General features: G+C 45.0%; 6 protein-coding genes across 6 annotated transcripts; 3 read left to right on the top strand and 3 right to left on the bottom strand.

Annotated features, from left to right (window-relative positions):
* Positions 1-410: 410 nt before the first annotated feature.
* AOL_s00054g807 (uncharacterized protein) lies at positions 411-1433 on the top strand (the record flags this gene model as incomplete). The annotated part of the gene is made up of 6 exons (XM_011122123.1): positions 411-441; positions 502-547; positions 609-623; positions 690-815; positions 892-957; positions 1022-1433. The coding sequence occupies 6 exons, from the start codon at positions 411-413 to the stop codon at positions 1431-1433; spliced, it is 696 nt and encodes a 231-aa protein (XP_011120425.1).
* A 332-nt stretch (positions 1434-1765) lies between these two features.
* Positions 1766-4832, bottom strand: AOL_s00054g808 (uncharacterized protein; the record flags this gene model as incomplete). The annotated part of the gene is made up of 4 exons (XM_011122124.1): positions 1766-2457; positions 2525-2929; positions 4239-4590; positions 4695-4832. 4 exons carry the CDS (start codon positions 4830-4832, stop codon positions 1766-1768), a joined length of 1587 nt encoding a protein of 528 aa, XP_011120426.1.
* A 1471-nt stretch (positions 4833-6303) lies between these two features.
* Positions 6304-7960, top strand: AOL_s00054g809 (uncharacterized protein; the record flags this gene model as incomplete). Its single annotated transcript, XM_011122125.1, has 4 exons — positions 6304-6941; positions 7003-7529; positions 7606-7737; positions 7830-7960. 4 exons carry the CDS (start codon positions 6304-6306, stop codon positions 7958-7960), a joined length of 1428 nt encoding a protein of 475 aa, XP_011120427.1.
* A 702-nt stretch (positions 7961-8662) lies between these two features.
* Positions 8663-12601, top strand: AOL_s00054g810 (uncharacterized protein; the record flags this gene model as incomplete). Its single annotated transcript, XM_011122126.1, has 15 exons — positions 8663-8944; positions 9088-9385; positions 9487-9726; positions 9780-9820; positions 9878-10027; positions 10093-10196; positions 10256-10271; positions 10333-10420; positions 10483-10658; positions 10744-10777; positions 10844-10975; positions 11044-11251; positions 11337-11577; positions 11648-11737; positions 11813-12601. 15 exons carry the CDS (start codon positions 8663-8665, stop codon positions 12599-12601), a joined length of 2889 nt encoding a protein of 962 aa, XP_011120428.1.
* Positions 12602-13845: 1244 nt separating this feature from the next.
* AOL_s00054g811 (uncharacterized protein) lies at positions 13846-15053 on the bottom strand (the record flags this gene model as incomplete). Its single annotated transcript, XM_011122127.1, has 4 exons — positions 13846-14089; positions 14154-14690; positions 14769-14848; positions 14907-15053. 4 exons carry the CDS (start codon positions 15051-15053, stop codon positions 13846-13848), a joined length of 1008 nt encoding a protein of 335 aa, XP_011120429.1.
* A 5095-nt stretch (positions 15054-20148) lies between these two features.
* On the bottom strand, positions 20149-21176 carry AOL_s00054g812 (uncharacterized protein; the record flags this gene model as incomplete). Its single annotated transcript, XM_011122128.1, has 5 exons — positions 20149-20334; positions 20429-20510; positions 20609-20727; positions 20813-20893; positions 20985-21176. The coding sequence occupies 5 exons, from the start codon at positions 21174-21176 to the stop codon at positions 20149-20151; spliced, it is 660 nt and encodes a 219-aa protein (XP_011120430.1).
* Between the last annotated feature and the right edge of the window lie 1891 nt (positions 21177-23067).

The raw sequence follows: 23067 nt of genomic DNA on the forward strand, positions 1-23067 counted from the left end.
GACCTTTCCCTCGTATATACTTATATACGAGCAAGTATGCTAGAGAAAAGATACACTTTCAAACGGCCTCTCATGCAACCATAGGCGGGGCAGCTCTGGCTCCGAGACTAGGCGTGCACGTGGGCAATATTCGGAGGGATGTTGTATTTTGCACAGCTCCGTGTTGCACTGTCTGTTTAATACAGCCTCGCCAACTTGTGCTCAGCTAAGCCCCGGAGTTGGCTCCCCGAACAGCCCAGGGCCAGCACACGCGTTCAAACCTCAACCCAACGCCAGCTCCAAGCTCCTCCACGCAATCCCACTTCCAAACCTCACGACCTTATCACCATCATCCTACAGGCTCCGAAAACCCCTCCTCCCATCCATACCCCGGAACTCACGAGCTCTACTACACACTATAACTGCCCGCCATGGTCTCCAGAACCGGTAATCTAACTGAAGGTGCGTATCGTTTCCGCCGTAAAATCAAGCTATAAGCCTAGCTAACCAGGTCGTCTATAGATGGTATCCACGTCGATATGGAACACCTCAAGAAGGGAGAAGTAAAGTATGTTGTCTGTTCATGGGGATCTTGTCTTACGCTCTATAATTAACATTCATCTCTTTAGTCTAGGAACCTCAATGTCCGTCCCACCTTGTTCAGCCGGCCGGGCTACAGTATCAGCTAGCTAACGAAGAGGGATACGTAGTATGGCCATCGAGTTCGACGGCGGTGTCATATTAGGTGCAGACAGTAGAACCACAACGGGAGCATACATTGCCAACCGTGTCACCGACAAGCTGACACAGATCACCGACTCGGTATGGTGCTGTCGGTACGTATTCCCCGCGTTTCCAATATTTTTACGACAACGACAGGTTTCCGAGTTAACCTTTGGTATTTAATTTTAGTTCCGGCTCTGCCGCAGACACTCAAGCTGTCGCTGACATTGTCCGATACCATCTTAACCTTTACGAGTAACTCCCCCCCTCATCTAGCTAACCCTCCATCCAACAACAAAACTAATAACATATACAACAGAACTCAAAACGGCCACCCACCATCGGTCAAAACCGCTGCCTCCATCTTCCAAGAAATTTGCTACACAAATAAAGACGCTTTAACGGCTGGTATCATTGTAGCAGGCGTTGACCGTCATCACGGCGGTCAGGTCTGGAATATCCCACTCGGTGGCTCCCTCCATAAATCGAAATATACAATCGCTGGAAGCGGTAGTTCCTATATCTATGGTTTCTGTGACAGCTACTGGAAGGATGGGATGACCAAGGAGGAAGGTATGCATTTTGTGAAGGAGGCGCTGAGAGAGGCTATCAAGTGGGACGGAAGTTCGGGTGGTGTTATTAGGATGTGTATCTTGAGGAAGGGCGAGAAGCCTGAGAGACATTTGTTCTTGCCGGATGAGGATTACGCCACCCCCGTCAAGTCGGCGTAAAGATATAACCTTTTAAGTTTTTGGATCTAAGATTTGGTTCAGCGTTGAGATACATACTACTACGTTAGCTACTACGTAAGATATCAAATATCTGGGTATCATAAAATTTGAGCATTCGTAATGATAATGCCCTTTATGTGGGCTAGTCATAATATACAGTTCATTCGCTAAACAGCCGATATGAAAAAATAGATAGTGATACAAAGGGAGGAAATGATAACGAAAGCGAAGAATAGATTATAGTTCGGCCAGTCATCCTCCTCCCTTACCTCGTCGTCTGACTTGTCGACTTGGAATTCTTCCTCCTCCAACCCCAGCTCAGAGATCTCGTTCTACTCGATCCTTGGCGGTGGACTTCTGCCATCCCTCCCTCGTCTATCACCAGGACTTAAGCTCCTCTCTGCCTTCCTCCTTAGTTTCGTCACAATACCTAGCATTTCATTCCTCCCACCCCTAGCGTCCCACCCCTTCCCCTTCAAGCTCATTTTTACCCCCTTCCCTGCCGGTGTGTCTAGCATCCTATCCAACAAACGTCGCATATTCATGCAAACGTGTACACCACAGTCGTAAGAATTTCCTTGCTGAGGTGTATCATCGTCCAACTCATATAGGTTGAGTGGATATCCTATCCACTCCTCGACCTTCGCCGCCACATCCCTCGCATGCCGTCTATTCGACCCTCCCAGTGAATCATAGTGAAATGCAGCTCTGTCTTTCACGCTAACAACGAGCAGAGACCAATGACTACCTCCCTCAGGCAGGTTTGGATCTCTATTGTCGTTTATTGGGAGGAAGATATGTGTTGCCGATGTTATCGGCGGGAGGGCAGAGAGGATGTTTAGGATTGAGGGTTCCACGCGAAGGAGGAAGACCATCGAAGGACGGAGGAGGATGATGCCTTTGCAGTCGCTTTGGGAGAGAACTTCACGTTCGAGGTACTCTTCCCAGAAGGCAATATTGTTGTCTGTTAACCAGTCATTTTCAAGGCAGTTTATGTCTTCTTGGTAGAGACAGATGTCATGATCTGTTCGGATATTAGCATGAGTACCTATAGCGATAAGATAGGAAAGCGATATATTAAAAAAACTTACAGCTTAGATAAGGCATATCGGCTTTTAAACGATCTCCATTCCTTCCGACCCTATCACGAAGCGAATCTAATGCTCCGGATAGTCGGTTCCGACTTCTTGTGCGCATGTGCATCGCAACGTCGGCGAATGCACTAGAAGAGATGTAAGGAAGGAGATCGTAGAGATAGGAAATAGAGTCTGAGAAATAGTTATTCTGGAAGTCCTCGTCGTAGGAGTAGTCGTATGCGAGGTCTAAATCGTAGTATTCCTCAGGATCTAGATCTCCGAAGGCGAGGGGGTCGAGGGGTAGTTTGTGAATGGTCGCCAGCTTGGAAGATTTTATGATGATGGATGGTATGGTTATAAAGAGTCCGAAGATAGAAGAGAGGGAGGAGGGGAAGCTAAGTGATGACGATGTCGGAGAGGCTTGTAATATATAATACGAATGTAGCTGCACTGCTGATTCGACTAAATAATGGTAACCTGGGGTGGGTGTCTGTCGGCGGGCGGCGGGTGACTGTAGCAGAAAGAAGGAAAGAAAGTGTTGTGATGACGACGAGACAACAACAACAGGTTACGAGTCGGTCGGGGCTTTCCTTCGACCGGATGAGGGTATAGGTAGGAAGTATGTATGTATAGAACAGACCACGAGATACTTCAATAGATACCTCTTCTTCAAGGGACAAAGACAAATTGATATATTTTATACGAATTTATATAAATTAAAATAAATAAATTATAGCGAATCAAAATAGATTCTTGCAGAAGAGATGATATGATACGATGACTGAATCGAATGACTGCCGCAAAAATGCACTGCAGGTCGCAGGTCGCTGTAAGTAATATATACACTTTCTTGAATCGAATTCCTGTCCTAACCGCTGGTACTTATGTCCTCGGCAATGTATGTAAGCCGGCGTAGTACCTGTACTTGTACCTGCTCAGGCCTCGTAGGCATCCCCGCAAGGACGCAGCGGGTGTCGGTATAATGCATGCATGCAAGCATACATAGAGCACAAAGTAGGTACTCCTACGCAGCGTCCTGGCCCAGATCCTCCAACATGACTGGACTTCTGCATGCCAGAAGGGGGCTTTTGTCCACAATCCTCAACCTGATTCGATCCGGCAGAGGACAAGGCTGGTCATTGGGCGTTTGTCCGACTCGCTTGCAGCTGAAGCAAGGGAAATGCAATGTACGGTGACTGTGACGGGACCGGTCATTCGCTATCCAAGGCAGGATGCGGGCAAACCAAGCCGAGAAAAGCAGCTGCAGCGTCTCCATCCGGTCTGAAGATGCTACCGTTGCTTGTATTGGGTCGAGGAACTAAATGAGATCATATCAATGCGTCCAGTACTAATAACTTCTTTGTACCTTTCTTGTAACTAACTCCTTTCCCCCTGCCTTGATTAAAATATTTCCAAACTAGATATTCACAAATAAAATAAATAAAATAAAAATATATAAAATAGAAAGAGATAAATCAAAGAAGACAATAAGAAACAAAGAAAGAGAGAGAGGGAGAGAAAAAGGGTACAAAGGGGAACAAGAAGGTCAGATGAAACCCAGCAACTGTTTGAACTTCAGATATGTCGCCCAGCAGAGTAGGCCGAACCCGATGCTGAATGCTGCCATCCCCAACATCACCCGGTTCTGTATCGAGAATGCTTCTGCTGCATATTAGCCTTTTCCCCCTCCCGGATTGACGTAATCAAGATAAGGAAGGATTCAACTTACCAGCACTCATGCTGCGTGCCTCCCGCTGTTTCTCCGCCAGTGTCTTAATCTCCAGCATCCTGGCTTCATCCCGCTCACCATAATCCTCCGAATAACTACTGCCCCGCCGGCTACTACTCCGTCCTGAATCGCTATCGTTTTCAAGGGCACTTGTTCTCCCCAAACACGGCTCTGTAGCTGACCTCAAGTCATTCTTAGGGATCTGAGGTATCTTCCAATGTAGCCAAAAGTACAAAAGCCGCTGTCGGTTTGTAAGAATGCCATGTTGTCTGTCTTCTTCCAATCTACGTTTTCGGTCGACTATGGCAAGGGAGAGTATGAATGAGAGGAATAGAATCGGTGCGAAGATTGTCTGTAGAAACCATTTAATTTCCCCATTAGCATTACTCAGTACTTGAATTGCTTAAGTACTTGTATATATAGCTTCAGGCACTACTGAAGGTGGAGAATCCATACTCTCGTTAAGAAATTATCTTTCACAAAACTAGGCTTTTCCGAATCATGCTCTTCTGTCGTTTTGATTTTCGCGGGCGCGGAGTAAGACCGTGATAGTGATGACGCAGGGGAATGATCTGGGGATGAGGCTACGGTCATCGTGGTCGCGTGTTGGCGAGCCCCACCATGGGAGTGATAGTGATAAGCTTCGATAGTTTTGTTAGTGTCTAGAATCGGATATAGTTCAGATTAAAACAAAATAAAATAAGTCGTCACTTGAGTGAGACTTGAAGTTGAAGTCAGAATTAAGGATGATGTTGCATGAAGCAGGTGGTCTGGCTGGCTGGCTGGCTGGCTTGAGGGGTGGTTGGAGGGAATGGCCAGTTCGGGGAGTTAAGTTAAGTCAGAGGTCACTTTAGGAGACTATTAAATTTGAAGGTTGGCGAACATTAAATGCCATGAAACGATTATCGAATACAAAATCCCCAACGGCTCTTCTAACTGTATTCTATTCTTAAACCCTCCCACGCGGCTTCGAGTAGCTGGTTACGGGAATCGACAAATTGGTAAGCTTCACCGCCTCATCATTACTTAACAGTCCGTAGCTTGATTAATACGTACTAGTGTACGCGGACCCGGATATATTTACAGCTGCTGTATATTTGTGATATCCGTTTCACAAGGCAAGACCATGCAATAGATCCGATTCTTTTGAAACATGAGCGAGGAAATAAATGGACGGACGAACAGGCCAAAGCCTGCGGACGGGGCCATGAAAGAAACTATGGTGTAGATCGGGGTTCCGGCCTCCCGCCGCCTCGACGATGTCATAGTCCTTACCTTAATTACCTGGCCTGACCAACATGGTTTACTCGGTAACTCAAAATTCGGGTGCTATTTCTGGTCGGGATCAAGCCCCGGACTTGGCAAGGAAGCTTGGGCCGTGCAGGGGTGTCTGAACCCAGTCGCTTTTATCGATTACGACGAATTCAATACGAGATGCGACATTAAAGTGGGATGATACGGTTATATGCAATGGAGATGGCTCATTCCTTGATGATGCATTGCATCTCGAGGACGACGAATCCACCGAGGATCCAATGCAATGGTTTCGCACTACGATGGCTGTCTTGGGCCCGAATCCCAACCGCAGCCCCGATTACATACGGGTCGGCTGTGCGTAAATTAGGCCGGAAATACAAGGGGCTTGATTATAAGCTTAATCTTGGAGATCCAAGAGATGATGCGTCGACTATCTATTCTAGAAGACATAGATGGCTTCCGTACAGATACTTCTGTTGGACGAGCCCTCACCTTGGGTAAAGGCCGACACCTAAAGGCTTGCGTACGCAGATGGCTGTTACTCACTGGACGACAAATGAAGTTAGCGTCGCAACAAGGGAGAGCATGGTTATGAACCGCCACTATGTGCATGGCCATGCCTGCGACATTTTAGAGCTTCGAGGCTGAAGGATTTTGGACCATTTTCTTCCTCTCCGCCGGCCAGCAAACCATCTACTCCTCTCTTTTCACTCTAGATGACAAGATACATTTTCATAAACCAACCGCCGGATTCTACAGTCCTGCAAAGCTAGTGTTTTACCAACCGCATCTACCCATACTACCAAAGATGACTACAATGCTGAAACGAATCCTGAAGGGTCGGAACCAAACCTCAAAAGAATCTCCGAGCCCACTGGCGTACAATTCCTATGGCTTCGGAAACTCCGCGGATGACCGCACCGTGGGCACGTCTTTCAGCACATCGAGTGCAATGAGCGCAGCACCTGTTGATTACCGGACAAGCCCGCCAGATGTACACACTACCTCCTCGTCCATGAGCGTCGCACCAGCCGAATATGGAGAGATTCGCCCCGATATCGACCCATCTATGTTTAACACGCGGGCTCAGAGGTCGCCGCTCCGACCCTATAGCGGCGGTCAATTCCCACCGTTGCCCGAATACAACCAATCTGCACCGAGAAATCAGTATGACGCCGGTAACGAGCACCAATACGAAGTTCCTACCCCGGGATCACTAGTATCACCGGCTGCGGTCGATTATACCAGAGGACCGCTATTGCCACAGTCACCTTACAGTCACGAACTCGAGTCTCCACCCATATCGACACCAGCGGCTGTTAGTTATAGTCCCGCATATTCTGAGATGTACGGATCGATAAATGCGCAAGTACACCCCCCGCCCCAAAGGCCGCCCCAGCAATATGCAAGCTACGGGAATCCCGGCGAGAATGTCGCAAACCAAAGGTTAGTCTGATATTGAGAATAACAATACAGTCGCTTATAAACCCGCTAATGCCGTCTCTAGACCTCCATATAATTACCAAGAACATAACTATGCCCCTCCAAGCCCGAGCACCCCCAAATACGTCCATCAAAATGAAGCCCAGAGGCAACAGCTCCGTTTTGAGAATGCATACCCAGAATCCGGTAATTCTAGTGCATCTTCTTTATATAGTCAACCATTTTCAAGCGTTAGCAACTCCACTGCCCCCACATCAGTATACTCTCCTGACCGCCCCAATTTCGTTCCAAATACCCCAAATACCCCAAATACCCCAAACGCTCCAAAAAATCCAAATATTTATGCGGATTCCACTACGCCATCTGCCGATGATCCCAATGTCTCCAAGTTCGCCGTCCGTCTATTCTGCCAGCGGAAAAGGAAAGAGGAGGATACGCACGAAGAAATACCGCGAGATATTCGTGAATTTAGAATAGCCAATCTGGCACTAATTAAGCTTGAAGCTGGTGGGGAGAGGTATGTACTGCTTGACGCGGTGTTTGGAGAGTTGGATAAAGCTATTGCACCCTTATTGGAAAAGCACTGGTATCGTATGTCCTCCTTCACTCCGAATCAATAAGATCGAGAGAAGTCGAATATTTTTGACTAATATGTTTGAGTGGGCAGTCACTCTTAACACAAAAATTGAAGACCATTACGTCTCTGGTGGAAAGCATGTGGTGGCCATAGGGAATATCATGGTGGCGTATAAGGGAACTCAGTCGACACTATATGCTGACTTTAGGAAGGACGATGATTGTAAGTGCCCCTTTACAAACCTGCATATGCTTTGCAGTCTTATATGTAGTTAAGAATGCGCTAAGATTGCTAACCAAACTGGGATCATGCAGATACGAGATTTAAACTAGAGATGGAATATGCGATGAATACTATCCGCAATTCGAACAACAAGAGTAGTTCGCCAAAGAATGAGAAGCAACTAGCCTCCTTTCCAGAAAAACAACCAAGATACAGGTATTAAGAATGGTTATTCTTTCCTAGGCCGGAAGATAGCCACACGTACACAAATGTGCTATTTGTAAATCATTATGGGTAACTTACAACTTGGTGGGCTCGGATGGGTTCAGGGGCGGTGTCTAAGGCGTTTCTTAATCTCTTCCTTTTGTTTTTCGTATTTTTTGGGAATGACTAGTGCTGAAAGGTGTAGTGTACTTACGAATGCCCATATATACCTAGTTATATATGTATTATCCTTTTTATGAAGTTTTTAACCCAGACAGCCGGACTCTAAGTTATGAGGTCTCATACCATGTTATCGAGAAATATCTTCATGCTGTCAAAATATTCTGGATCACCGTCTGACAAATGTCTAGACCCGAAGTATGAATACAATAGCGGCTCAATTGATTAAATTTAGGACGTTTTGAAACTTCAAACAGTATACAGAGTGCCAGAATATAAATACTAAGTAAAAATTCTAGCTATATCATCAGCCTTATAATAGAGGAAATGTTGGATTTTGAGGATGAATTTTAGAAAGTGCGTTGTATTCAGGTTCGAACATTCATGCATGATCATCGACGACTTGAGGAAGCCAATTTATCCACTCTCCTAGTTTCATTTTCTATCAAGACATAGTCAATTTGCCTTCCCGTTCCCATTAATGCATTGAAGATACCCATAGTTATAAAACACTCTGTATTAATATTCTCATACCCCAAAAATGCAATCCTCCCGTCCACAAACAACTACGTCCAACCGTCCCGGTACTCGAGGGGCAGGAGCTCGACCTCCTAGTCGTCCTCGAACCGCAGGATCAATATCTGGCGGCCCATCCACGTCCCAGCAAGTCATATGTGCTCTCACCGAGTCTCGTGGTGTCGTAGCTCAAGTCGGCCTTGCATTCGTTAATGTCTCGACGGCTGAGTGTACTCTTTGTGAGATATGCGATTCTCAAACATACGTTCGGACTTTGCACAAGCTAGCAGTTTTCGATCCTTTAGAGGTATTTAAACAACCCTCTTTCTTATGGACTTTCAAGATATTTCACGTGGTGTGAAACGAACGATGCACCAAAATACACCCGAGTCAATGTTATAAAAAATGACTTTCAGTAACTAACTTTCACCTCCACCTCTGGCTCTAAAGATCCTAATTCCAGAAACAATTCTACCACCAAGAACATCCAAAATTCCTGGTATAATCCAAGAAAATCTCCCCGGGGCCCGTCTCACGACACTCCCACGAAAGTACTACAACGAAAATATAGGAATGGATTATATATCCCGTCTGTCGTTCAAGTCTGAAGCAGAATCTGTACAAGTCGCAATATCTGGGAAGTTCTACGCCATCTCTGCGGCCGCTGCGGTAATAAAACACATTGAGCTACAGTACAATATCGGGTTTGTAGGACATAGCTTGAGGGTTCGGTATCAGAGTAGTGAAGGTATGTGAATATCTATCTGATCTGAGAAGGGTTTCAATGAGTTGATTTTAAGAAGTTGATCTAAATGCTGATGGGCCCAATTTCCCCTTCATAATTGATAGGAGCGATGGTAATTGACTTCAGTACCGTTCAAAACCTGGAGCTGATTCAGAACCTACGAAACCCCAAAAGTGGGGATTGTCTCTTTGGTTTACTTAATAACACAATCACACCGATGGGTGGGAGATTATTGAGGACGAGTATCCTGCAACCACTGACCGATACTAGTATCTTAGACGATAGACTTGATGCAGTTGAAGAGTTGGCTACTAGTGAGGAGATGTTCTTTGGGACGAAGAAAGGTCTATACGTTCTTTTCTTGTGATACTTTGTATAATGCTGACAGATACAACAGCCTTACAGGGGTTTGGAGATATGGATAGGCTGCTGACATCGGTAGGTCTTTAAGAGATGGAACAAAAGGTCTAAATACTAACTTTTCCATGTTTTCAGTTGATCACTGTCCCAGCAAACTCGTCACTCAAGTTTTCCGAAAAATCGATTAATGATGTTATACTGCTTAAAAAAGAATTAGCCAGCATTACCCCGATCCATGAAGCCCTGGTGGGATGCAGTAGTAAACTTTTGCTAGCTGTGAGAAGTGTAAGTAATTTTTTCATATCAAAGTGATTTACATTTTTCGGGTTAAGTTGTTGATAATCTTTCAGTTGTGCAGCTTCGAGAAAGTTCAGGTGGTTCAGGGTTTTATTGATGAAGCGATTTCGCCAGATGCTGTGTGGGCGAGTACGCCAGTCGACTTGCGGCATCAGAGGTATTTTCATCCGCTATATCAATTAGTGGCGAAATAGAAACTGATCTGGGATGAAATAGATGCTATGCAGTCAAAGTCAGTAGTTTAAATATCCCAAGAATCAACAATACAAAGTTTGAAGTTAATAATGTGCAAGAGCGGTGTCAATGGCCTCCTCGATGTCGCCCGTCAAACTTACAAAGAAGCCACCGAAGACTTGCATGTTCTATTCCAAGAGATTGCCCGTGTGTTCGCTTCCATCCCCCGGTTAGCATACAATGAAACTCACACTCACCCACTTTTTTAGGAGAATATAACCTACCGACGTTAGAAATAAAGTATGATGCTCAAAGAGGGTACTATCTACGTCTTCCAATTGCGGATATCGAAGATGCACCCTTACCGCCCATATTTGTCAATATTATGAGAAAGAAGAAATTTATGGAGTGTACGACACTGGACATCATGAAGAGAAATGCTAGAGTACGGTACCTTGCCTGAGATTAATTGAAAGTTCTTGACCACTGCTCGAGGCTAGCACTGAACACTGATATTTCGTGCTGGGTAGATTGGTGACGCCATGACTGAGGTTCTTTTAATGAGTATGCATTTCTTTTCTTAGAACAGTATATAGGGTTTAGGTATCTAAATGCTGACATGGATTTCAGGTGACCGAACGATCCAAGATCTTATCGATGCAATCCGAGGTGAAATGTTTGCTTTATATAAAGTATGCGAAGGAGTTGCAATGCTTGACATGATAAGTTCCTTCGCTACTCTTGTCACATTATATGAATATAGTATGTACTAGTATTCATATCCATTCCTGTCCTCCTCCGGTCAAATTTTATGCTAAAACCCCTCCCAGCCCGCCCAGAATTCAAAGACACTCTGGCAATAAAAGATGGGAGGCACCCCATTCGCGAGAAGATCCATAAGGAGAAACTCATACCCAATGATGTTTTTGCCAGCCAACAGACTAGATTCCAAATTATCACCGGCTGTAATATGAGCGGGAAGAGTACATACATCCGTCAGATCGCACTTATGACTATAATGGCACAGATCGGTTCCTAGTATGAAGAGATCTGATTCTTTTTTCGTTATACAGTACCGCTCAGCTTCGATTATTTAAAGCTAAGATATGATATTATGAAACAGTGTCCCAGCGTCTTACGGCTGCTTCCCAATAACAACCCATCTCTTCGCCCGCGTATCAATGGATGACGGCATCGAAGCCAACGTCTCAACATTTGCAGCAGAAATGCGAGAGACGGCTTTTATCCTTAAGAATGCAACGGAGGGAAGCATGGTTATCATAGATGAACTCGGGAGGGGTACCTGTACTAGAGATGGATTGGCTATCGCAATTGCTGTTTGTGAGGCTTTGATTGAGAAGAGGGTTTGTGAGCATCTATCATATTCTTCTTATCGGAAATCAGTGCTGAGATGACTTCATAATCATGGAATAGGCTTTCGTATGGTTTGCTACACACTTTCGAGAACTTGGAGCTGTTCTTTCGAGGAGAGCTGGAGTCATTTCATTGCATATGCAAGTTGAAGTAGGTATCCCCCCTCCCATGATTATTTTCATGACTATTTATTCTAATTATACGTATTACTAATACTCCAAAAAGATTAGACCAGACCAAAACCTCACCTCAATGCTCTACAAAATCGCCGACGGTCCCGCAACGGAAAAACACTATGGCATAAATCTCGCCAAAATAATAGGCCTCCCATCAACAATAATCACCAGAGCCTCAGAAGTCTCGAACACAATCGCACAAAACGCAGAACTCAAGAGGATGACTTCAAAGGGATATAGAAAGTCCGAACGGCAAAGACTTATTCTCCAACTCGTGGAGCATTTAAAACAAGCCAGAAGTAGCAAAATGACGAATATGGCGTTGAAGGCTTGGTTAGGAAGATTACAAGCCGAGTTTGTGGAGACAATGGGAAATTTGAAGGATGCGGATGATGAGAGTGACAGTAGTGAGGGTGAGGATGATGAGACTACTACCGTTACCACAACTGAGGGGAACAACCGTGAAAGTCATATTAGAAGTGGAGATGGTGATGCAATGGATACATCGAGTGACGGAACACCGATACTAATGCCATCTGAACAGGAAGATAGTGGTGAAGAAGAAGAAGAAGGAGGAGAAGAAGAAGGAGAAGAGACCACAGAAAACACCGAGACTATGGAGACCAGTAATACTGGCAGTCATAGTGGATGGAGTGGATTTACGCCGACGAATTCACATTCAAACCCACGGTCTTATCATTCTGAAGATACGACAGGGTCCGGAAGTGGGGTTCAAGACGATGAGATGGAATATACGGAGTATGAGCCTAATACCTATAATTCCGAGGATCTCTTGGAAGGGATTGAGGAATTAAGTGATGTTGAGGACCAGATTTAAAATCAAAAGTTGGCATGTATATTAAACGAACTCATCGAGTTCACGAAGACTGACTCTGAAATGGTGATTGTGATATAATGAAAGCTCATAAAATCAGAGCTAAAACTCTATTATCACCCTGGCTTGTGGATAATAAACTTATCAATACGCCTAAAAGAATGATTATCTGCTTACTGGCGTGGCTACCGAAATGAGATACACTTTCTTAACGGCGGGTACAACCACATGCCTGCTAGTCTGGAATCGTACGTATATATAATGGTATATATATACAAGAACCATCTAAGCCAGTATCTGAAAATGTGCAATCGAGTAATACATCTGTGTATACTAATCAAGGGACTCTAGTTCGTTGTGAATTTTCTACATATGAGAACAAACGGCCAGTTCTAGAAAGAGAGAAGATACACAATTATCAGTGGGACAATTAACTACCAAGCGATATTATGCTTCATTCCAACCGGCTAGACAGATTATGGTCGTATGTGTCATGAGATCAGGAGTTCAATTCGTTCAAGATCTCATTCTTGATACCATAGATGATATCAAAATATATGAACACTCAGAAACAAAGACGCCAGGAAGAAGTAAGGGTGAATATAAGATAAGGAAGAAGAAAAGAAGAAGAGGAAATACAAAAAAGATCAATGCAAATTTGGGAAACATCATGGCGCTTTAAAGAAAGGGCAGCTTGCTTGCTAAATATATCGACTGTGACCGCCAGTTTAAATGATGCTGACAAGAGAAAGAAAAAAAAACATACACATAGATGTTTCGCTTTTTTTTGTCGTTTTCCTCCCCTGGCTTGGGACATCTCATTCTATATCTTCCTTACGAAGCCGCCGCCGCCGCCGCCAAAAAAAAAAAATGGAACCTGTCGTGCGAGCTATAATTTTTTCCAATCAGAACGAATAGCAATGCGATTTATGTACTCCATATAAAGTGTTTCCTTTCCCCAGCTATTTTTTTGTTGTTTATCGGCAATTTTATCGTATTTTCGCTTCCGAGGTTTAGCCGGAGCTGTATTAGGCTAATCAGTCAAGGGGAGGAAGAGGAGGGAAAGAGGTCGAGCTTTCGGATAGCAAGCAGCATGGTGAGTTATAACTCGCTTCGTGATACCAATGACCGGTTTCGAAAGTGTGTCAGTTTGTAAGACACCTGCATTATTAAAATGCTCGGATCAATGGAACAGCCGTTACCGACAGCATTACCGCCGCCATAGAGCGCAATAGAGTGTTATGGTATCAGTAATCGTCATCATCGTCCTGGCCGCGCGAGAGGGCCTTCGGTCCGTCCTTTCGAATTGGGATCTTCATGCCCTGAGTCGCGAAGCATCTACTCAAGTCGGTGCTTTCGATGACGCCGGGGAACTTCTTGGCAGAGAAGACCTGGAATGGAGCCGAGAAGACAGAGGCGAGGATGGGAACAGAAGCTCCAGTGGTGTTCAGGCGGCCGTTGATTCCGACATTTACGAAGTTCATTTTTAGTCTGCAGGGAGGCAATTGTTAGGGAAGCCAATTAAAGCTGTTTCAAAATGAGGATGTTAAGCTACCTGAAAGTTCCTTCAGTTCTCACCGAAAGATCCTGAAGAACGAACCAAATGCCAATCTTGTTGTCAGGATCTGTTAACCGGAAGGCACTAGCGGTCAAGCTGCCAATGAGATTTCGGGTAAACATCCCGGACGGGGGTGGTTGCTGGGATTGCGAAGGCGGCATGTTTGGATTCTGGGGCGGCATTTGAGAGGGTGGTGGCGGCAAAGGATATCCATTGGGTGGCGGGTAGCCTGCCGGCCCGTTTGGAGGAGGAGGATAATAGCCATGCTGTGGCATCGGAGGGGGATGCTGGCTATATGGTGGGTATCCTTGAGGCGAGTAAGACTGTGGCGGATACATCCCTTGTGGCGAGTAACCGGACTGAGAAGGCGCAAGAGGGTGAGGCGGCGGCGTCGGGGGCGGCGGTGGATAAGACGATGATACAGCCGCGGATATTGAGGGAGAAGTTGCGGAATGCCTCACTAAATTTACCTCTCTAGTGCCGTCTGCAGACCACAGGTCGACTGTAAGGACGAAGTGGTTCATATCAATTTCACTGCACGCGATCCTAGATCAGTACATATTCCTTGAAATTGAAAACAAAAGAACTTCTTCGATTGCAAGTAAAACTCACTTGATATCAATTTCATTTCCCGTTTCGGAGTCCAATACAATCAGACGTGCACATGGCGGTGGAGTAATAGGCCGTCGATCCTGGAAGCTGGTTAGCATGGCTGCCACGCGATATTCGCCCATTGAGAACTTCGCTTACTTTGTCTCCAAACCCACACATTCGAGCTCTCACGGGTTGCTGGCCCACGACAAGCTTGTACGTCCGACCCTCGCTTCTAGAACTGAACCCTTCCGACATCTGACCGGGTCCCGGCAGCTGGGGTGGCGGTTGCAATGTTGGGGGCATATTTTGATTCCCACTCGAGGGTAGTAGGTGATTTGGTGGTAGCGATACACTCCCGTTTGAATGCATAGGTGCGGAAGAGGCGTATGGATGAAATGGATGGTCCCGAGAGCTTGTAGAATACATTTTGGACGGCGGTGGTTTTTTTATATAGATTTAAGTCTAGCCTTTCAGGAAAGAGGAGGCCCCCTGTTCGTTAAGGTCCAGGGTGCACAGTTCGCTTTTTTCTCTTTGACTTTTTTGTAAGCAGCGAAATTGGCGAGAAATTTAGGGTAGGAGGACCGTTTCGATGGAATGTCAGAGCTTCGGCTTCCTGCAGTCAGTCAAGGTACACAACGGAGAATTCTGACAGGCGGGATTTTCGAAGCGTGTTTTTTTGTTTTTCCCTTGTGAAATGGTTTGGCCCGATTGCTCCGTAGCAAGCTAGTCGACGGCAAGGATAGGGCCTGGCTGCGAAATTTGACGACCGTTGATGATCACGGATTCTGATTCGAAAAGTAGCCCAGAATAATTCGCCTTGCTTCTGATCCCAAAATACCCTTGGAACGATATCCTCGAAGCGAGGAGGGAAGGTGGCTGGCGAGAGTTTAAGACCTCGATGCGAGTTTCAAAGTCGTACAACAAGTGGAAGGAGCACGATTGAAGCTTCACACGAGACTGGTCGTCGGTGGATTAGAGAGAAATTCGAGAACCCGTTAAATAAGATCTGTACCACGTTGAAAAGAGGTCCTTGCTTATAAGCCGCTTATTCTGTCTCAACCAGAAGCTGCGACCTTCGCTACACTCTAGAGTTTCAGTTTGTGTGCACCGACGCTGGAGTTCAACAAGGCAGGAGCACAAATCCTATTGTATGCGAGCCCGCTGAGCCGGTTCGATCTGGTTTCCGTGTTATTGGGGAGGGGCGACGATGGATGGTTCGTAACAGGTTGCACTAGAGCCAAAGCGGCGATGGTTGTCGTGAAAAATGGTTCCCTCCTGAGTTATTGGGGCCTCTCTGTGGTCTGTGATACAGCACTACCTACACCACGAGTCGGAACCGGACCCAGATGTGTGAATTGACAGGTTTGACGAGTCTTCGGAGTCGTATCTCCTGTAAATGGGCCGTTCTTCGACAGGGCAATATGCAATCTGGACGTGACCGATGTTGTTCCGGACGAGCCTCGTAAACGACGGGATCCAAGGGGGTTATGTTCGATGGAGAAGGGAGACAGAAAAAGGATTGGGCTCAAGTTATTCTTAGTCGTTAGAGCTAGAGAGGGACGGATAATAGGGAAAACCCTCCCCAGATGTTAACTAAGTCTCATAAATCGCCACAGCCGACCAACAATAAAGGCGTCCCGCATGCCAGGTCCTTTTAGACTTTTGGAGTATCCCGACTGTCGGAATTCAACAGCTTGGCCGAGGACATGGTTCTGGGAGTGGAGAGTGAGGACTGTTCTCTCGTTCTGCGCGGGCTCGCTTGCATCGCCAGACTCGGAGCTTTGTTGGCCTCTGCTGCCCTAATGCGAACAAACAGGACAGGCATTGGCCTCGGCCTCGGGCTGATCAGAAAAAGTCGCGCATGGCCTGCAGAAAGCTGCTGGTCTGGTGGCGTCAATCTGCATGCTTTTCCTGCCTCGAAGGAACATTCGAAAGCCATGCCTTTTCTTGCCCGACGAAGCCTTCTAGCTAAGCTATGCAATGCAATGGAATAGAAGAAGTTCTCTCGATGCATGTGCCGTCGGCTGCTTCACATAGATTGGAAGACCCTGTCTCACTGCAGTGATCTAGCACCTTGTATGCGTTGGCTAGCGTAGATGGTACATGTACTTGACTCGTGGCTAGCATGGCTGCCTGGTACCGAGTAGCAGCTACTTTTGGCTGTTAGACGTGAGAAATTTCACTCAAGATCTCCTCCTTGCAGGCTGAGCGTCGACGTCGGTGTGACCAGGCTGCATGCTTTCGAAACAATCGAGTCTCTCACTTTTTTTTTTTTTTTTTTCCCTTCCCCTTTCCTCCCTCCCGCCTCTTTGTGAAGGAGTGCTCGAGCATCAAGAATTAGGATCAGAAATCTGTAATTTAGAACTTCAGTGCACAATGAAGTAAGTGCCGTATCATACGATTCAATAGTACAAATCAGTGGGTGCCCTGGCTTAAGGCTTTCTCGATAGCACAGACGGCAGGCGGTCATGTCGATTCACGATCGTACATACATAAAACCGATAAGGTCCCGTCGGATCGGGTCTCCCGGAGTTCCGTTGTTCCCGTTGGTCACCATGATTTTGTCATCATCATCATCACCTTTTACTGCATCGAACGAGCTCGAGGAAGAATCCATCCCAGTTGAGATAAATTTAAAAAGGTCGAGAAGCTCGAAGCCGCGGCCATGCGTTGGCCGCATTATGGAGTAAAGATCGATAGCAAGGGGACCCTGGTCTCCCGGATGCAGACAGAAGAAACAACAGCTGGCTGTGGGTACCGTGTATGTACTGGGTACGGAGTGTGTAAGAGGTACGTGGGATGTGGGCGGATGGATTGGACTTCAATGGAGGTTGGAAAAATACAACACAAAAGGCTACAAACACAGAACAGTTGCCGGCCAACTGCCAGACCAATATGGCCAATACATTTTATACTAACCTTTGATACAAGTTTTAAATTATAAGGAGGAGCTCAAGAGCTATGTGCTCAGGTATCAGGTATCAGGTATTATTCTTTCCTCTCCCAGCATCGTCTATTATCTCCGTCCCTTTCCTAACCGTGCCGATGTCTTGGTATTGGACCCGTGGGTTTATCAAGACCGAGCTTGATATATATATACCTAGGTGCCCAACGATGCTATATATATAGCCATGCCGTATGCCGAAGCGTTTTAATACAAGACTAGCCCCTACCATTTCCATATCTAACATTCATTGAGCCAAGAACCTATAGTTCCCCGGGTTCCAAGACCGTTGACAGTATATTGCCGTCGAGGAGGATACCCTGTCCAAGTTTCCCGGTGCTGAAGTTGTGCCACCCCGTGACATTGCCGATGATGCTCGAAGTGCGGCCCCCAGTGCACCGGTGCACTTTCTACGAATGAGCAAGCTTTCAAGGTTATAACTTACGGGCCTGCGGAATATTGCTATCCATAGATACGCATGTGTTCGCCCTTAAGTTATGACCTTCAACGAAGCCTGTGAGCTCATATCGAGGCTAAGACATGCTCTCAAAGGCCACCCGACGACTCTTCGATTTGGTCTTATACTCAGGAGGATTAAAATCTAGATATCGGAATGTATGTCTAGGTACCTATATGACGGGAGATCAAGATTCGATGTGGCTTATATATGCACATGGATAGGTATATAACATATCATCTCAGATCCCGAGCGAGGCCACATAAATACAAGATACAGCCTAATTCCTGTTAATAAATTACTTCACACCTAGAAAGCTAGATCTACGAATCATTTGAACATATAAAAAGATATTTACTCCAACTAGACTAATTTACTCCTTAAAAAATCGATCAATCCCGTGTAATACGAGCCAATATCATAATTCCCGTAAAGAATTCACTTGTTTCACGGGCACACGGGCGTCTGGCCCTGGGACTAACGTATATATAGATTATAACTTGTTACATAGTAAAACGCTCAACTAATTCGTGATGTATACGCACAAAGTATTCTCAAAAGAGAGCTCCATCAGAGCTTCCCGTGCGACCTTTCAACCACCGTAGCGGGACTCAACCCCGTCGGCTGTGGCTGACCGTGTAACGACCGGAAGGGGATTTAACCCTCCAACATGAATATTATAATCTATGAAAAGCTCAATGCAGGGAACTCTAATACGTATATATACCGCCATAAAAATTTTAAAAAGCGGAAAATCCTAGCGTCGGTATTACATTAGCCCTTTAACTCGGCCGAGGCTTAAGTCGCTCTATCCCGTGGAGTTTCCCTAATAGCCATATATACGTCGCTTCAATTGATCAATTAATCAATTATCCCCCCAGACTAAATTAACCAAGTAGTCGAATTAATTCACGTATTTAATAATGATCCCTTCTAGAATCATTCCGAGCTACAGGGCGAAAGATGCCCTAGCTTCTTACTTCCCCATACTAAAAGAAAAAAAAAGTGTCGCAATACGAGCGTTTTTACCATGTGGAGTCGAGGGGAAAGAGACATGGTTCCTCGACTTTATCCTACGGCTACACAGAAAAAATACCACGTTTTCCCTATCCCACCGTCCAATGCCCCGCCCCTTGTCCCCAGACCCTGTTTATGGTTTTCGTTTCGAACATTAGAATGTTCGAATTGGGAGCCGATAACTGGGATTTCGTGCATAGTTAGCTCGTTTAAAAATCCCGCACTTTTTTTTTTTTAAATAAAAAGCTTGGACGTAATATATATTGCCTGTGATGTGGCATTTTATAGTACTTGACTTATCTACTAGTAGCTAGTTAGCTAATCAAGTCAGAAAATAACTTTGGAAATTTTAACCCCGTATACGAACTCCGATGTATATTATTATGCTCGCACAGACGGGAAGCTAGCTATCAGAGATCCGTCCCGTCCGGACGCAGGAGCACCGTGGCGTAACGTTCATCCGATAGTCATCCGATGGCAACGGTACCGCGGCCGAGGATCCGGCGTCAGAATCTTAAGGATCTGGCTTAAATATTAGCTCTATACATACGCTTCCGACTACTATTGATAGTACTCTATTATTTATTAAGAGTGGGGTATTCCTTGCTGTGGATCAGCGGAGTGCATAATATTAAACACACCGGTTAGCGGCTCTGTAGTAAGATATTTCGGATGGCATAATGTTTAGTAATTGCAGTGTTACGATTGATCAATTAGCTGCCTACGCATTAAAATAATACACCTTACGACATCATGTAGAATAATAAAGGTTGGAAACCTCTTATGGGATTGTTTAATTAGTATGGAGGCCTATATCTCCATTGCAAAAGGATGTTTAGAAGTAAACGAATAATAATGTCCATCGCCTGACCTAGAGTAGAAAGCCAGAGCCTGCTCTGTAAACAATTCGACTACCAACATGATGATGGTGATGATGGTTTCGAATCCGTTTCTAAGTGCAAGCACGCAACAGTAACATTTCAGGATAGTCCAGAATTCGTTCCCAAACACTCAGCACTACCGATCCCGACTTTGAACTCGATACCACTGTAGCTGGTGACTATCTGGCCGCGTATTCCTCTCTGAGGGCCGTCCTCGCAGTTTTTGATGATCAATTCCGCGACCTCTACGAAACTTTTGCACGGAATTTTGCGAGTCGTGAACCACTACAGTAGTTCAAAAAGATCCCGATTAGTTGAGCTCTCGAGCCAAAAGGAAACAAGAAAGTGGGACATAGTTGGGAACCGTATTATTACTTACGAGATTGCAAAGTCGTACATTGGCGCGAGGAGCAGGCGAACAATAGACATTGAAGCAACCATACCTAATGGGAAGCTCACATCTATTTAAATGCATAGATGAACGGATTAGTATTGATATCATCACAATCAAATGAAGAGTAGAAAATGGAGGTCCATCAGTTCGTGAACGGCCACTTACGTCAAGTTTTCGATAGCCTTCAAGTAAGGGAGTGCATGGTTGTAGATCACGTAACGATCTGCAGGTTTCCCTGAGAGACAATACTTAGGTTTTTGAGTGACGCGTTTCGCAAGCAGTGGCTATGTAGTCCCAAGATGGATATTAGCTGTTGTTTTTGGTAATAAGCAACTACTAGGAGCTTAGGGTAGCACGAGCTATACATACGTTTGGAGAAGAAGCCGAAGTAGTAGTAGTCGAGACGGTGTTCAAATCAGGATAGAGCTTCTTGAGCTCAGGGATAATTTCCTGTGCACAAAGTAAAATTTACATGGTTAGGTAACTATAAGAGAGCACAATGACGTAGATGAAGGGAGGTGAGATGAAGGGATTTAGCTACATTGAGTGTGCCAGTGAGATCAACTTCAGGACCGCCAGGGTAGAGAGAACCAGTAAATCGGATGCCGTCGCGTTTAGCAAGAAGATGGTCTTCGGTAGAACTATCAATATCGAAAGTTGGGATGGCAGCAGCAGCAGCCATAGTCGCGTAAAGAGCGACTACAGTCGCTTGAATCAAGGTTGAGAATTTCATGATGATGGTGGTTTGTTTTTGGAAGGAGTGTCTGGAGAAGCTCGGCCTAGCACGAGGGGCTATTTATACCCCAAACGTTCGGAGTGCGCACGCGTAAAGTGAAAGTTTTCCAAGAACTGATCTTATACAAGTAAAGGGAGCGAATTCAGCGGTAAGATTGAAAGGGAGTGTAATCTTCAGATGGAAGGAATTTAATGGCCTGACGAGTTAGATCTGAACGAACAAAACCGGATATGAACCCTTTTTATATATATCCTGTCTGCCAACTTATTTACTAGCTATATTCTACAGCTACGACTGATACACCTGCCAGGTCTCGAGGGCTGATCAAGCTCTCTCAGCCACCCGGGTATCTGTCCAAAATACCTGCCCGCAATTGTACAGTCGAAAGATAGAAACCAACGATAGCTCCATGGCCATGCACTACAGCCCTGCGGGCCGGCCGTTTCTAGACTATGCAGCTTAGGGGTTACTTGAATGTTTAGCTAGAAACAAAGATCACCTAACCTCAGTAAAGTCTCAATATACGTATGTGGTATCAATAAGTCTTATGGCTAACCTAGATCCCCGACTTCATGTGTGAAAACGTAAAAATAGTATACATGGAACACAACCAACAACCAACAGCCAAGAGTTTCTCGATTAACATTGCCAAGGAGTTTTACATTTTTAAATAACTGTTACTATAGAGTCCAGTTAAATATTTATTATGGCTACGGGAAGCTACATATATATGTGCATGGTTCAAGCCAACAGTTTACATGCCCCCCGCTGCACGCGGTGCTGAGGGGTTCAAAAGGGGGATGCCGGTGATAATGTAGACTCTGTGTAGACTCGAGCTTAGAGTATCCTTGAGGTCACGAGGGTAATATCAATACAAATAGCAAGCTATTAGCATCTTATTATTAGCATCTTATTTTTCTAGAGTTGGTTCAATATATTTCGTTATTTGGGGTAGTTTCTTCGACAATTTTTGACAGATTAATCGATGTTATTTGATCCATTGAGTGTTTCATAATTATATATATTACCAGTCAACCCTCTACTATATACCAAGTGCATTATTTAGTCACAGGGTTCTCTAGCCAGTGTATAGTATCCTTAGTTTTTTTTTTCAGTCCCCGCGTATATATATCTAAATATCTAGGTGTAGACCTAATATAATAAGGTCAGTTACCCATTGAGACAAGTTATGTCTATAATTCTATACCCATGTCTACATCCGACCCTCGAAGATCTAGAGAAAAAGATTAGCATAAAGATTGAGATAAATTGGCCATAAATATACATGTATACATGGCTTCTAGGTCTGGGTGCAAGTCAATATAATATACAAGGTACAATACATGTATACATGGGAAGTTTAATTAACTCGACCGATTCCCCCATTCTTACACGTCGACAACCGATATCAGTCCCAAGGTTCCCAGTCGTGTTGCATAGTTCTATAATTCCAGTTCACCGCTAGTGGATGAACGGCGTATGGATTAGAGGGCAGGGTCCTACAGTTAACACCTTTTTTACTTTTCGCTAAATATTATAATTGAACATGTGACCGGTAGCATCGATCATAAATGATAAATGCATGGTTCTCAAACATGTTCATAGGGATGGCCACGGGATCCAATTTGCACTACAGCTAACTAGCGTACGTTTCATAATCCCGCTACCTGATTGCTAACAGTATTCCTTTCGTAAATCTATCCGTTCTTTTGTTTTTATTGTTATTGAGAGTATATAGAAACTCTGAATTAATATTATCGCCAACAATAGTCTATGAAAGAAGACTCGTATATATTCAAAACACCAATGATCATATGTTCAAAGTCTTATCAAGGTTTATAAACCCCTTACTTCGTCATATTATACAAAAAGAAGAAAGGTGTAAGAC

The sequence above is a fragment of the Orbilia oligospora genome (assembly GCF_000225545.1).
Source record: "Orbilia oligospora ATCC 24927 unplaced genomic scaffold scaffold00054, whole genome shotgun sequence".
Classification (NCBI taxonomy): domain Eukaryota; kingdom Fungi; phylum Ascomycota; class Orbiliomycetes; order Orbiliales; family Orbiliaceae; genus Orbilia; species Orbilia oligospora.